This window comes from Maylandia zebra, linkage group LG3, assembly GCF_041146795.1.
Source record: "Maylandia zebra isolate NMK-2024a linkage group LG3, Mzebra_GT3a, whole genome shotgun sequence".
Lineage (NCBI taxonomy): Eukaryota > Metazoa > Chordata > Actinopteri > Cichliformes > Cichlidae > Maylandia > Maylandia zebra.
In genome coordinates, this window is record NC_135169.1 from 38,951,927 (window position 1) to 38,966,968 (window position 15,042).

The window sequence follows — 15,042 nt, forward strand, 5'->3', positions numbered from 1 at the left end:
ACATTCACAAATTCTCCGACTCTTGACAACACCAAACATCAAAACAGTTTTATCAATGCTCACAGCCAATGTTTTCAGATCACACACACAGCGCACCGATGGTAAAAAAAAAAAAAAAGAACCACACAACTGTGTAAAAAACAAAACAAGAGAAAAACATGCAGTTAAATCATATATTATCATTATATGATGTGAATATGTATACAGCAACATTCAGGATTGCTACAAAATGATAAATGATACGTGACCTCTTTGTCCTGCTTCATTCATCCATATATGCAAACCAAAGATAAAATTGTTAATAAAGCCTTATGTAACGTGTACTTTATGTCTCGTGTTTTCTGAAATTTTCTGAAATCGTTCGTTTTTGAGTGAGAAAATGAGTTTCAAAGTATTGTAATTATTTAAGTGGCGTATTAAACATATTAAACATTCACTAGCAGGGGAAACAAGTAAGTCTTTCATTTTTGTAAAAATGTGTTATGTATATGTATTGTCATTGAGCAAATAAGAACATCACCAGCCAACCCCCCTTATCTCTAAAAAAAAAAAACAGCTTTTCGTGCACTCAGAAAACCTGTTTTCATCTTTGTGATAGTCCATTTTGCAGATGGTAATTAAAAATGTTTATTTAGCTTTTCAGCTTAAAAGTTAGGGCAATTTTTATCAACGTATAATCATTCTGTATATTATACACTAACATTTAGTTGGTTTTCACTGGGATTGAGGGTATGAAAGACTGTAATCTGAGACGTAATGACTAAAGCTGTAAAACAGCCTAGACTTTAAAATGCTCTTCTGTGTTATCGTGAGGTATACGAAATTTAAACGCACTTGGATACGTGTATTTAGCAGGTATAGTTATATTAGTTGTATTTCACTCGTGTCTGCTGCTAGTCTTTATTTCTGTTTTAGGTCTTTGAAAGTTAAACTTTCGCCATATGAAGTAAACATATACATAAATAACACGCCAATAAAATTAAACTAGCTTCTCGCTCATAGAGGTGAGTGCACCCCATTTTACCAATAGAACCCCAAAGGATGTTGTGCACATGCGCGTTGTGCAATCTACCGGAGCGCGAGAGGTAGGGAAGGCAGTTCTAATGGCGGAGAATGTTCGGTCGCCTTTTGACTACCGGGAGCCACCGACCCTCGACAGCGACGGGGATGGAAGCAAACCGCCGCCACCACGGGGGTGAGTGAGACCGGCGAGCCTCCGGTTTGTGGCCGCGAGCGATCCTTTTTTCTCAGCGGAGATTTGTGAGCAAAATGCAACGCCGTAGACGCACGCGCCGTGCGCGTCTCTTTAGTTACCATTAGAAGCCCTTTTTTCGCGTGCATGATTTCAGCGTAATATTGCAGAAAACGGGGAATGGAAAGTGATTTTCGTTCAGCTGCGGGTTGCAGCTGGTGTGCCCGGCGAAGGTGCATCTCTCCCCCATCCAACCCGCTGTGCATTTAAGCGCCATCCTTTTATTTTTTGAGATTTTGACGGGACAGAAGTACCAACGTTAGCCGTTGGAAGCTAACGGGGCTAGCCGTGGTTTAGCATTAATGTTAGCATGTCCTCAACAGGAGCCGTCAGCTGTGTAACCCAGACTGTCAGTTATATCTCTCCCTCTCCTCGGTAACGTCAGTCATATGATTTCTTAGACTGAACGTATTATTCAAAGACAATGTCGTTCAGCTCTCAGCACTTCTCGAGTGCTCAGCTGCTGTAGATCATGACTCGTGGCTTGTGTGGTGTAAGTAAACAAAGTTGCTGACCGCGACCAAAATGCCCCCAAAAACACTTAACTGTCACCGTGCTCAGTGAATTAGGCACGCAGTGTTTTGCTAATCATGCTTCTTTTTTTTCTTTTTTTTGGTCATTTCCTTTTTACAGACTGACGTGATTGCTTAAAGGGGTGGGGCCATTTTTGATTAATAAGTGTAGTGTTAAGCCTCACAATAGCTGTGCAGTAGATCAGGGTTTGTTAATCCTCTCCAATGATCACCTCTTCTCTGCATTTTTATTAGTTAGCCACATGATGTAAATCCAGTAGTATTTGAGTAGACTGCATGAGATTATTTTTCCGTTGAATGCAATGATCTATTTGTTTGTAGAACAATAACTTAAACACAAATATGTCCCTATGAAGCTTATATGTTGTCTTATATTAAACTTATAGGGACATAATGCAAGAGATTTTCTGGGAAGTAGTTTGGAATTGGTCTCCAGCAGCTTTGACGCCATGCTTTTTTACGTGTGTGTGTGTGGGGGGTTGTTTTTTGTTTTAATACTCTTGGCACCATCTGCAGCACATGTTCACATCAGTGCTTAGCAGGTGGTGGTGCAGAGTCCAGAGGGGTCAGATAATTTCTAAATGGGCGACAACTACCACCGTGAGGACTTCCTGTTTCATTGAGGGTGCTGGCAAAATTGTGCAGAATGAGTTGAGCCCTCTGAAGCTGTAGACCTACAATGTAATCTAATGTTCACGATGCGATTTTTAAAAAATCTGTTAGTTTTCAGTGTAAGGCCATTGCCGTTTTAATTTCACACAAACTAGCAGCAGCCACGAAATAATAGTTACGGTCCACCACCACAGCAAGCTGGGTATTTAAACTTCTAATGTGCATGGTAATTTGTGTAGTCACACTCCCAATGATTGCAAATTGTGTTTATCTTTCACAATCGATGAGTCTTTATCCAAACAATCAACACACTTTACCAGGCTGCCAGCATTTTAAAGGCAAAGTAACCTTTCCTGTAAGAAAAGAAATAATAATAAAAAAGAATAACATTCATAGTTTTTAATTAACGTTCAGACATATAGTCAGTGTTACATCCATCTACAAATATTATTTTGTGTGTAAATAATTGTATTTTTTTCACCATGTAGGTGAATTGAAGTCAAAGAGTCAATGTAACTGGGTTCATCGGAAGTGAACAGGTTCTCCATAGGTGAACTCTGTTGATATAAGAGATTATAAGTTTCTAATGTTTGTGAAATACATTAAAGATTTCTTTAGCAAATCACTAATTATATAGAAGTGTTATTTATAAAGACAGCAGTCAGTACAAACGTTACTGAACATATATGTTGTCCTGTAAAAACAAGTACACCTTTACGCCTTCCACGCCTCCTGACAACCGAGGATGCAAGTATCTTATAGTTTAACTCTTTTTGGGAAGTCCTGCCTATCTGAAGTTAAGAGGCCACCTGAACACATGAGATATCATTGGAAAGGCCAGGATGTCCTCCTTTGAGCACAGCAGAACTTTTCAGGGTAGCTCAAATAAGTCAAAAGATATAGACCAACAGAATGGCTCTTTTTTTTTTTCTCTCTGCATGATAATTGTATAAAATGACAGAAAAGGTTCTGGTAGCTTACTGCCCCGGGTGTCTTTAATCTATACAACATAGTGTTTGATTTTTTTTTCTTTTTAACCAAAGCCCGTCTATAACTGAAATGGAAGTAGTAGACCTGTTTTATTTAATCTGTAGTAGATAGCGGAGAAACATGAACTTCTGTCATTTAGTTGTTTATCTATGACTTAACCACCTTGGTGTAGTATGAATGATGATGGCGGTGGAGACTTTATCAATAGGAAAAGCTGAAAAAAGATTAAACATTACAGCTAAAAGGTCAAAATCTAAGCACTCCTTCACATTTTCTAAAGCGTTCCAGTGGGCCAGATTGGAGTCTGGTCAGTTCTGGCCCTGGGCTTTAACGTTTAACATCCTTGATCTACAGGCCTCAGTTAGCATGTTAAATATTAAAGTTCATGACAGTGAGCAATTAGAAAAAACTGAATAAGTATGGCTTGTTGGAAAAGGTTGCTAGGAGGAAGTCTGTTTTCTAAAAGGAACATGTTTACAAAGTTACATCTGAGCAAACCATAAGACTTCTGGAGCGATATCCTTTGGCTAGTTTAGACCAAAGTGCAGATGACCTCTTACCAGCTGTCAGCAGAGTGGTGGAGGGGTGATGATTTGGGTTTTCTGTGCAGCCACATAACTGAACAGCTTGTAGTCATTGAGTTAACCACGAGCTCTCTGTATACCAAAGTATTCTTTAGTCAGATGTGAGGCTATCTGTCTGACAGCTAAAGCTTGGCAGAAACTGGGTCGAGCAGCAGGACAGTGATCTCAATCACAGCAGCAAATCTACAACAGAATGACTGAAAAACAAAAGAATTGAGGTGCTGCGATGACCCAGTCAGAGTCCAGACCTCTACAAAACTGAAATACTGAAGCGAGACTCGAGCATAAACAAATGCCTCCAAACCACAATGAACTGAAGCTACGCTGTAAAGAAGGCTGGACCAAAATTCCTGATAAAATCATGGAGAACACAATTCCTTCAAGCTGAGGTGGTTCTTTAAGCTGTTCAATCATGGTGTTGTACTATATTAGAGTTTGTTTGGTTGTTGTTGTTTTTCTTTTTTAAACTACGTCAATCTCAAAATTCAATGCTAGTCATGCCAAACAAATTTAAATATGTTTGGTAGGGTTTAGTACAATTTTCTGTGATACTTGTATGTATTTGTGTTTTTAAAGCATTTGTTAGATCACAATATCTAAACTTTGGGCATTTGATGAGACAGATTACTGATTCAGTACCAGTGTTGAGCTAGTACAATATATTCCTCATTGAGGAGACTGGGGATATTTCAATGTATGTGATGACATCAGGCTTGACTTAAACACTGCATTCCTAACTTTATAAAACAAAATGTAGAAAATTGAATATTTATTAGTAAAAGAATTATCGAAAGCACACATTTTATTTTTATTATTAACCTAATTTATTAGAACTGGTCTCATTTCAGCTCAGCTGTAAAGATTTTACCACATCCTCTTGCCACTTAAAGTCAGACTAGTTTACTCTTTTCCCTGCTGACACTGTGAGTGCACCTGCTTTCTCTCACACACACACACACACACACACACACACACACACACACACACACACACACACACACACATATGTAGAGTAGAGCTGAGATGTATTAACATGAAGTTGACAACTAAATATTAAGTTACAGTAAATGCAATATAAAAAAAATTCCACACGGATGTTGCATCAACATAACGAGAGTGACAGCGAGTCAGAGCGCGAGAGAAAGAGAGGTGCTGACAGGGAAAGTGTTGACATCAGTCGTGCCAGCTCGCTCAGCCACAATTTGTGGTTAAGTTACAAATGCTGTTGGCTGCACCAGCAGCAGACTGTTTCCTGTTAGCTTCCTTCTTTCCTTGTTTGCTCTCCCACTAGCAGGTGGTGCACTGATGTAGATGTGCAGTGTAGTAAATGCATAAAGTCACAGAATCCATTTTTAATAGATCAACCCACCACTGAAGTTTCTAGATCCTGCTCTAGTCCTCATCATATATCCCAAAAAATTTTTTTAAAGTCACAAGTTTAAAATGGTTTTCTTATCACTTTTTACCACCGTGACTAGTTAAGTAGGTCATCCACGTGAGCATACACCTGTATTGCTTTGCTGCAGGTACACATGATCACTTTGTTTGCTCTGCGATCCATTCCCGTGTTTATACAAAGTCTTCATGTGAGTGTGCTGGGTTTTTTTGTTTGTTTGTTTTCTAAATGAAGACCTGACTTTGTTTCTACAGCCGTGTGTGTGGGAGGAAAAGGAAGGGAACACCTGTAAAGGTGTGTGACCGAGCATATGTGACAGAAGATGAAGAGGAGGAGAGCATGTCAGAGCACAGCTACAGCCCCGGTAAATGTGAAGACTCACACAATGTGTTTGCCACCTGGTGTTGATGTGTTTTTGTCCACTGATACCTAGGTGAGAGAAAGAAAATGTTACTTTCCAAACCTGTGAAGTGATAACAAGTGTGAGTGGAGCTATTATGCTAATTTCCAACTCAGATGACCCAGTATATAACAGCTTGTTTCAATCTGTTTTCTTTTACTTTAAAGGCAACCTCCATTTACTGCTACTTTCTTTTTTCTTTTCTTGCTGATTGTATGTCCCTCAATTTTTAGCAGCAAGTGGGTGGGGATTCTGTATCCACAACCAAAGCTATGTAGCTGAGAGGACCTTGTTATGGATAGCCTTTAACGGCATACAGAGCCAAGCATAAAAAAAAAAACAAGCTTCAGGGTCGTTCTGAGCTCATGCAGACCTGAAGTTTTGAAACTTGCCATGCTTAATAAACGAATTCACCATTTTAACATTGTGTATATATGGGAAAAGGAATATGGAGAAGCATAATGGGTCCTATTTAAAACGTTTACTCTGTCCCAGGTGATGGCCAGTACCCTGAGGGTGCAGAAGACCGCCTCCCTCCACCAGGGAGTCCCTACTACCTGCCTGACCCCACTCAGCTCTGGTAAGTAGGACCCTCACCACTTTGCTCAGATGATCTTTGAGGGGAAAAAAAGACTCATGTGGAGCTAGCCACACCTGCAAGCTAGCGCAGTGTCACAGAAAAGGAAAGTTAATTCTGTAGGCAGAAAGTTTCAAGAGAGGTGCTAAATTGAGTTTGTTTTTTCGCTGACGAAAAAGCAAGGCTCCTACATTCAGCAACCTCAGAACATTCATATGTGCTTTTCATTGTCATTTTGAAACCACACACATGTAAAGACGTGGAGCCACGTAGGGGTACAGAGGCTTCAGAAAGTCACTGAAATGGAAAAGAGGCAGAGAGCTGCAACTTTCTGGTTCAACTGTAAAGGAAAGTTTCATTATATGAAAGGAAATTGCTAAGTTGGTTAGGCCATTCAGATGGTGATTTTACACCAAAAAAACCAAACTGTGAGGTTGATGATTTGTAAGTTTTTATGTGCATCCATGTGTTTTGCTTTTTTTGAAATTTCCCACTGAATGATAGTCATGTTCAGGCCTGTGAAGCAAGCAGTGTACCTGTATAAATTAGAGATGGACCGATCCGATATTACGTATCGGTATCGGTCCGATACTGACCTAAATGACTGGATCGGATATCGGAGAAAAATAAAAAATGTAATCCGATCCATTAAATATCACGAAAGCACCTCACAAAACTTGCAACACGCCGTAACTCACCTCAGAACGTTAGCACTCGGAGCAGTATGCATCACGTGATAGAGCGGCTGTGGCATGCGGGACCTGTCGGTGGTCTGGATAGCATGTGGAGCTTCGCTAGCAACCCGGCATTTCATCTCCGACAAAGTTATCCCCGAGAGAAGTAAAGCAAGTGTGTAAGTCCATCTCTGAATGTTTGTAAAGCATTCCTGCGTTAAGCTTAACAAGCGACTGCCTCTCGCTCTCCGGCTGCTACTTCAATCATGAAACTGCTTAACGATCAGCTGATCGGCTTTTCTGTCGCGAGTCCGTCTCTCTTGTTTGTTTTTGGCCCACTTTGCACCAGAAAGAGGAAACCAGCGGCTGAACAACAGCAGCACGTTTAAGCTTGATCAGCTGTTGTTAGAATGTATTTAATATTACTTTCTACACCAGGATCTTTTTCTACGTAGCTGACGCTGGTAACTGTGCAGGGGCGGATCTAGCAAAGTTTAGCCAGGGGGGCCGATAGGGCATGAACAGGGAAAAGGGGGCACAAAGACATACTTTTCTTTCTTATTCTCATTTAAAATGTCAAGCTTTTAATAAATAATTATCTGACACCCAAAGTTTTAATTTGATGTAAAATGAATAGAAGTCCATTACTGTATATAGTGACTATTAAGTCTAATATATATACCCTAGTAAGCTATAGTACTTTTTCCTTTGTGAAGGTACCATCTGTGCCGTCTGCAATTTTGTTGAAGAAAGATGTTGAATCTATTTAATATTTCTTGAAAAATAATTGATTTCTGTGCATTTTTTTTCACACTGCATCAAATTAAGGTTGATTACGTCGATTAAGCATCAAGAGGTGGAGCGTGAGGGGTGGTTCCCTATTTTTTATTTATTTATTTTTGTTGTTGCTGGGAGTTGGAACCCTATTAGTTAGGTTGCTTAATATTTACGCTAAGTACTCTTTAAAATACCAGAATAGGGAGGATGGTGTAGGTTTAAGTTTATTAGATTGATCAGTATTGCTGAACTATGAAATATTTTTTTTGGATACAGGTATAACAGAATAGCTTTAGTGTAGTTGTTGTTTTAAACTTGAGTATGAACTTATACAAAATGCAGCAAGATATTTAAAAAACAGTTTTGTTGATTAAAAAACACTATATCGGATTCATATCGGTATCGGCAGATATCCAAATTTATGATATCGGTATCGGACATAAAAAAGTGGTATCGTGCCATCTCTAGTATAAATATAACTGCAGAGAAAAAATAACTAAACTGGCTTTAGCATAAACATGTGACTGATTTTTATTAATGCACCACACTCCCAGCAGATACCATATTCATGTTGACGCAGGTTGGTTTTATTGTGGCCTTCTTGTAAAACACTTTTGGTTGATTAACTGGAGTAATGGCTAAGCAGGGCTCTAGAGTGCGACCAATTTGGTCACAAATACGACCAAATTTTTCAGTGGTGCGACTAAAAAAAAAAAAATATTTGGTTGCACCTGTGAGACCAACTGTTCGGGTAGGGAAAAAAAAAAAAAAAAATCTGCAACCTTCCCTGTGGTCAACAACAAACACACATTATGCCCCTATCGTGGACTAAACCAATCAGAGATAGTAAGGGGCAGGACCTCTCTGATTGGCCGTGGTCCAGTTGAAAGTGCAGGTGGAAGTGGGAGGTGAGTAGCTTGAATAAAGCGATATCAATTCATTAAATCCTGAATCGACTTTTAAATATAACTGTGTTTTGCCAGAAACGCCAGATTCTCAGATTAAAGCTCACAAAACCATTTCAACAACAACCAAACAGCAAATGAGAGCAGGTACACGGATTCCACACAAAGACGTAAACACAGAACGGACCGACGCATCAGAATCAACTTTGTCTTTCTCGGCTTTCTCACCCGACGGCCCGTAGACGGACACGCTGTCGGAGCTTGCGGTTCTGATGCGTCCGGTCCACGCTGTGATTACGTCTTTTTGTGCTGATTCTGAGCTGCAGGTTTTGTCTCTCTCCAACCAAAATTCACCGAGCCAGCAGCAAAAGAAGCAGCAAAAGAAGCAGCAAACTGCGCTTCACATTTGATCAATGTCGTCGTGAATTTTGCTGTTTTGCTTCCACGACTATTAAAATCACACTCCATGCACAGCTAGCTCTCTCGCTGTACTTCAAGAACAGTTTCCCGTCTCCAATCTCTGTTTTCTGTATTATTCATTCGCTTATTACCCACCAGTCTACCGTTGTTTACAGCGCTGCTGTCTTTTCTTTTCTTTTTCTTTTTTTCACTTAAATGACCTCGGACAAGAAAGCCTATTTTTTCTGTTGTTCAATACTGAAGAAATTTAAACTTTATATGCAGAACATTGTAGAATATTTTTAAGGTTATCTGCTATAAAAAGCCAGACCAGGAAAATCTCCTTCATGTTTTTCTGTGTTTTATTCTCAGTTACTTTCACACAAAGGCATCTGCTGTGATGCTCACAATTCTGATGAAGTCAGTACTGATAAATGATCAGAGTTATAATATTTCTGACTATCTGAGGCTAAATTGAATCGAATCGGGACTTTGAAAACCGGAATCAAATGGATTATAGAAATCAGTGATGATACCCAGCCCTAGTGAGCAGCCTAGGCACGACAGAAGTGGATGTAGCTGTAATAGGAAAAGAACTATTGCTAACTTTTCTGTTAAGTTAAGGCCTGATCCTTCTGAAATTCATAGCCAGTGCTCTGACACGGTGTCATCAATCTTTGAATGCTGAAAAAGCACAGTATATCCAGAAAAACACATTATATTATATAAATTATTATAAAATTTGTGTGCGCCTAACTTTTGTGCCGGTACGCCTAACTTTTTAAAGTTAGGCGTACCGGTACACCCATGGCAAAAAGTTAGTCTAGAGCCCTGCTAAGACTTGTTGAATTGTTTTGATTTGTTCAAGCCTTTATGTGGACCACTTGTGTTTAAATCAAGTTTGACATCATGTTTTCTAGTGTGCCAGAGTTGGGGGAGGAGGGGGGAAGTGGTGTTCGAGGACCCGTGCTCTTCCACCCTCCGCCAAACTGCCGGATTCGAGAAGTCCACTGCGGAACCCAGGTGCGATTAGTTGTCATAGCGATCCGAGACATCGCCAAAGGGGAGGAGATCACAGTGGACTACAGCCTAACGGACTGGGGCGAGAATGCAATGGTGAGTTACCAACTGATGGAAACGTGACATGTTTGGTGTTATTCTGTATTTGTCTCTGGCATGAAAAGATAAAAGCTCAACTGCGACTAGAGCCTTCTAAGAGTTTTCCTTACAATTGTTCTGTGTCATAGACCCCTGTTGCTATGAGGTGACAGTCCACCAATGCATAATCAAGCTTTAAGCCCTAATGCTAAAAGCTACAGATGGTAGCTGTGTGGGGAATTATTTTCCCGTTCATAAACGTGACTGTGTCCTCAGTAGGATCCAGGAGACTCTCAAATGGGCACTGCAGACAGAATGAAGTTTGAAACGATTGAGAGACACACATGAGGACTTTTTTTCTTTTTGATTTTTGCCTGTGAACTAAAAAAAAATACATCTTTTATTTTTTTTTTAATCTGTCCATTTAGGAGGAAGAGGCTGGCCCCCACCCACTATCGCTCTCTGTTTCTGATTACCTTACCCCCTCGTGGTCATTATCGCCCTCTTCCTCCCCACTCACCCACTCTGAACCCAGTGACTCAGACCGGGAGGAGGATGAAGAGGAGGAAGATGATGACGACGACGACGATGATGAAGAAGAGGAAATGGAAGAGATAAGGGGTCGAATGCTTCGGCGCCGCAAGAAACGCAAGTTGCCTGCGGCGGTCAATTCGAAGAAGAAGAATAATGCGCCCACTTCTTCCAGAGGACCTGGGCGCCCCTGCTCCTCCTTCTCCCGCCCGACACCTGTTGCACCCCCACCTAGATCCCAGCCCGCAGTCAGTTCTCTGACACCCCCAACCACTAACATAAACAATAACATCAACATAAACATCGGCAGTTCTAGTAGTCCCACGGTGAGCCGGCGGCAGCACTGCCCGTACTGCGGCCGGCACTACCGATCCCTGGCACGCCACCTGGAGAAGCACCACGCCAACCAACCGGAAGTCAGAACAGCCATGGAGCTGGCTCACCTCCACACGCACAGCTCTTCAAATGGCAGCGCCTCGCAACCCCACCCCTCTTCATCCTCCACCTCTGCTACTCACAGTCATTCCTTCGCAGTCCCTCAGTCGTCCTCCTCCAACCCAACTCCCCCATCTCTCTTCCCCAGGGAGAGGGAATCACCTGCCACCCGTTCGAGCACAGGCGCCGTCTCGTTCTCCCTTTCGCTTTCACCAAATGCTTCGGCTCAGCCTGCAGCTGCTAAGAAAGCACCCAGCTTACCACTGCCCGCTACAAAACCCCCAGCACCCCCGATGGTGCCCCGGGTAAAGAGTCCGTCACCTCCGCCACTGTCTACCCCCAGAAGGGGCCGGAGGATGAAGAAAGAAAAGCATGAAGAACAGCAAAAAGTCGAAGTGGAGAGTCCAAGAAATCAAGAGGAGTTAGTTCCACCTCCTACACCGGACCCAGACATCGATCCAGATGAAGAGCTGGAGCTGAGCGCGGAAGGGGAGGACGATGCACCTGAAGAGAAGAATGGAGAGATTGTAAGGTGTGGTGAATTATTGTCTTTTTTCTGCTCTGCTGTATCTGAGTGTTTTTATGTTTGAGGTTTTTTGAAAGTTGGTTGAGATTCAACTGTTAATTTAAAAGCATGTTTCTCTTTCTTCCCTTTCCAGCACACACAGACATCACATGTCTCCACTACTCTCCTCCCTTTCTTGCCTGGTCCTGTATCTCCGTCGTCAGCAGCACTCCTCCTTCCTTTCTTTGACTCGTTCTCCTCATTCTGCCGAGGCCTGGCGCCTGCTCTGCCACTCCAGCCTCTCTCTGCTCATCCTCTACAATCGCCACCGAGAATGCGAGGTGGCCAAGCTCACTATCCAGGACTACCGTAACCGCATCACCCCTCAGCCCAACGCCAGCAACAGCTCCCCTTCTGGCATGGAAGCTTTCCTGTCCCCCTTTGAGCGCCAGGTCTTGTGTCATCTCCCACGGGCTGGTGTCTTAGGCAAGCGAGGGCGCATTCAGCCACTAATTCTCCCGCCACACTGCGAATCCTGCCTCGACCTGCTTCTTCGAACCAGCCCCAACGTAGGGGTGGACCCAGAGAGCCCCTACGTCTTCTCCCGGCCCTACCACTCCCCTGCTACCCCACTCCGTGGCACAGACCTCCTGAGAAACCTGGCTCGAGCCAGTGGTGCTAAAAACCCCGGAGCATTAACGGCAACACGAGTGCGGCGACAGGTTGCCATCCTTACCCAGCTGCTACTGCTGGAGGAGGGTGACACCCAGGGAGGAGCCATCAAACGGCTGGAGGACTTCCTGGAGCACGAGTACCACGTGATCCAGAACTGCTCCACTATCATACGAGACCCAGCACTGATGGGTCGTGTGGGTCGAGTCGTTCTCTATGGAGAGAGGGAGGGAGTGCTTTTCAGAGGGATGAGCCTGCAGCACATCTGCCTCGAGTTGGACGGTAAGGAAACCCTTTTTTTTTTTTTTTTTTTTTAACTTAATTTTTTTTCTATTCAGTAGAAATGATTGAGTGTTTGAGGAGTGTTTGCCCATCAACGTCTATTTAATGCATGAATTTCTGTCTTCTTTTTTTTTTCTTTTCTTTTTTTAAATTTTTTTTAGAAAGTTCAGTGAACCCTAATTTCACCGGTTAAGAGTGCAGCTTTCATGGATTTAAAACAAACTAGTGCAGCTAGATGGCACTAGAGGTTAATATGAAACTTGGCGGGGGAGGGGGGGTTGTTTTTTAAACAAGGGTAAAGAATTGTCAGTGTGTTTGAGTGACTCAGGGAAATGTAGTGTGCTCATTGAATAAAATAAGAGTATCAATGGAACTCCGGCTCATCTTTAAAAAATGAGCATCAGCCAGCTGCTGGTTAGCTTTGCTTTGCATAAAATCAACAGGGAAAACGATTAGCCAGTCATTATGCTATGTTATGCTAAATCAAACACCTGCTGGCTGGCTCATTTTAAAAACTTGAATAATGTAAATTGTAGTTCTAAAAATGCAAAGTAGTTACTGAAATTTCATTTTTAAAATGTATTCAGTTATTTTCATGCAACATTATTTAAATACTGTAGTCTCCAATTTAAACTGCAACACACCCATGAGAGGAAGTTTACAAATCCGAGACCCATTTTAAGCCCTCGAGAAAAAACTTCATCATTTTGTCTGAGAAGAACATTTTACAACTTTGAACTTATTTATTACCATTTGAAGTAACATTAACCGTGTGGTTGAACAGTTTTGCTTTGCTAGTACGTTTGGATAACTAACCTCTGTTTGATCTCTTTTCATGCAGTCATGTCTGGCAACTCGGCAGATTCCTTCTCAGAAGATTCTGAGGCAGAGGAAGTGAAAGAGGAAATTAAAGAGAAGACAGAGGTCACGGTGAAAAAGAAGGGACCGGGCCGACCTCCGCGGAAGAAAAAGGCGCCCGTTCCATCACCTGTCGTCAGCCCGTCTTTAGCTAATGCCCATAAGAGAAGAAACATTCCACCTAAATCAGGTAAAATCTGTCATCATTAGTGCGTGACCTCACAAACATCTGTGTTAATACTTCAGTCATTAAACCGTGTCACTCCTCTGCCTCGGTCACACAGGGAAGCGCGGCGTCCTGAAGCGTCCCTGGTCAGAAGCCGAGCGTGTAGCAGTGGAGACTCACCTGAAGAGAAACCTCATGGAACTGCGCGTCCCTGCGAAGGCGGACTGCGAACGATGCCTCGAACTCTGCCCTCTGTTGGTGAGCAACCAGCGAGACTGGAGGGCGATCAAGTTCTACGTCCACAACCGCATCCAGCTGCTGAAGAAGCAGGGGAGGAGGGAGAGTGCGGCTGCAGTCTGCTAGGGCCGAGCGCTAGCAGGACAGATATCATAATGTAAAAACCACCAGCAATCACAATGAAGAGGAAAAACTCTAGATCACGATCGGACGCAGTTTCTCTTTCCCCTTTATTTTTATTTTATTTTTTACATGGGTGCCGTACTCTGAAGTATAGCTGCATTCCCCGTCTCTGGTCATATGGGAGTAGTGTAATAACAATGAGTAAGCTAAGAAGACAGATGGGTTACTCCAGTTAAGGATGATGAGTGTACTCGGTGTTGCGGATGCCCGGTGTCTCTTTTTTTTTTTTTTTTTTTTTTTTTAAATGTCTTTTCAAGCGGTTGTACAAAAATGTACTTTTGTGTGAATATGCATTGAAACACAACGAATGATTTTTTTTTTTGTATTATTTTATTATTATTTTTTTATGTCATTTTGCTTTACTACAAAACAGTGGCAAGCGAGTGAGTGTAACGGAGAGAGAGAAGAAACAAGCAACAAAGGTCTGTGACTACAGCAGTTAGTCCTTGGTCCAGCATTTCTTTCCACTGAAGGCTGAAGACCAAACATGAATGTGTAAAGCTTTGGAAGAAGAAACCAGTGGTTCTGATCTTTATAACTAGACTACATGTCATGTGAAAAAAATGTATGAAACTGTATAGTTTGTGTTTGATACTGACTGACGTTGTTCTCCCAACTCATGGCTCCCACATGAAGAGTGTATTAAAGTATTCTTCAAAATCTCGGACCATGATGCACCTGTGAAGTGTTTTTTGCAAACCTCTGTACCATGATCATAGTCGAACTAGTATGTATCAAGGCACGCCTGAATTTATTGCGTAACATAATTTTAAAAAAATAATTGTATTTCAAAATCAACATATGGTCTTATTCACAATGTAAATACTTACTAATCTATCAAAGTATGCAGTAGTGATTACAAAGTATTGTGTTATTGTGTACATACTGTAAATACTATCTGTACTTATTAAAGTGTATGACATTTTGCTGTGTTTTCGTAAACTGGTTTGTGTAAGCTGAAGACAAGAAAAATGAA

At 41.8% G+C, this 15,042-nt stretch overlaps 1 protein-coding gene across 1 annotated transcript; it reads left to right on the top strand.

Annotated features, from left to right (window-relative positions):
* Nucleotides 1-1,042: 1,042 nt before the first annotated feature.
* Nucleotides 1,043-14,991, top strand: LOC101471575 (uncharacterized). Its single transcript, XM_024806528.2, has 8 exons — nucleotides 1,043-1,195; nucleotides 5,622-5,731; nucleotides 6,263-6,347; nucleotides 10,020-10,215; nucleotides 10,626-11,695; nucleotides 11,823-12,622; nucleotides 13,464-13,670; nucleotides 13,765-14,991. The coding sequence occupies exons 1-8, from the start codon at nucleotides 1,053-1,055 to the stop codon at nucleotides 14,007-14,009; spliced, it is 2,856 nt and encodes a 951-aa protein (XP_024662296.2). The 5' UTR covers nucleotides 1,043-1,052; the 3' UTR covers nucleotides 14,010-14,991.
* Nucleotides 14,992-15,042: the final 51 nt, after the last annotated feature.

Bases quoted from the DNA above. Each gene is read 5' to 3' on its own strand.
- LOC101471575 (XM_024806528.2), top strand. From the start codon at position 1,053: ATGCGCGTTGTGCAATCTACCGGAGCGCGAGAGGTAGGGAAGGCAGTT. The intron at 1,196-5,621 runs GTGAGTGAGACC...TTGTTTCTACAG, and splicing joins AAACCGCCGCCACCACGGGG to CCGTGTGTGTGGGAGGAAAA. The intron at 12,623-13,463 runs GTAAGGAAACCC...CTTTTCATGCAG, and splicing joins CATCTGCCTCGAGTTGGACG to TCATGTCTGGCAACTCGGCA.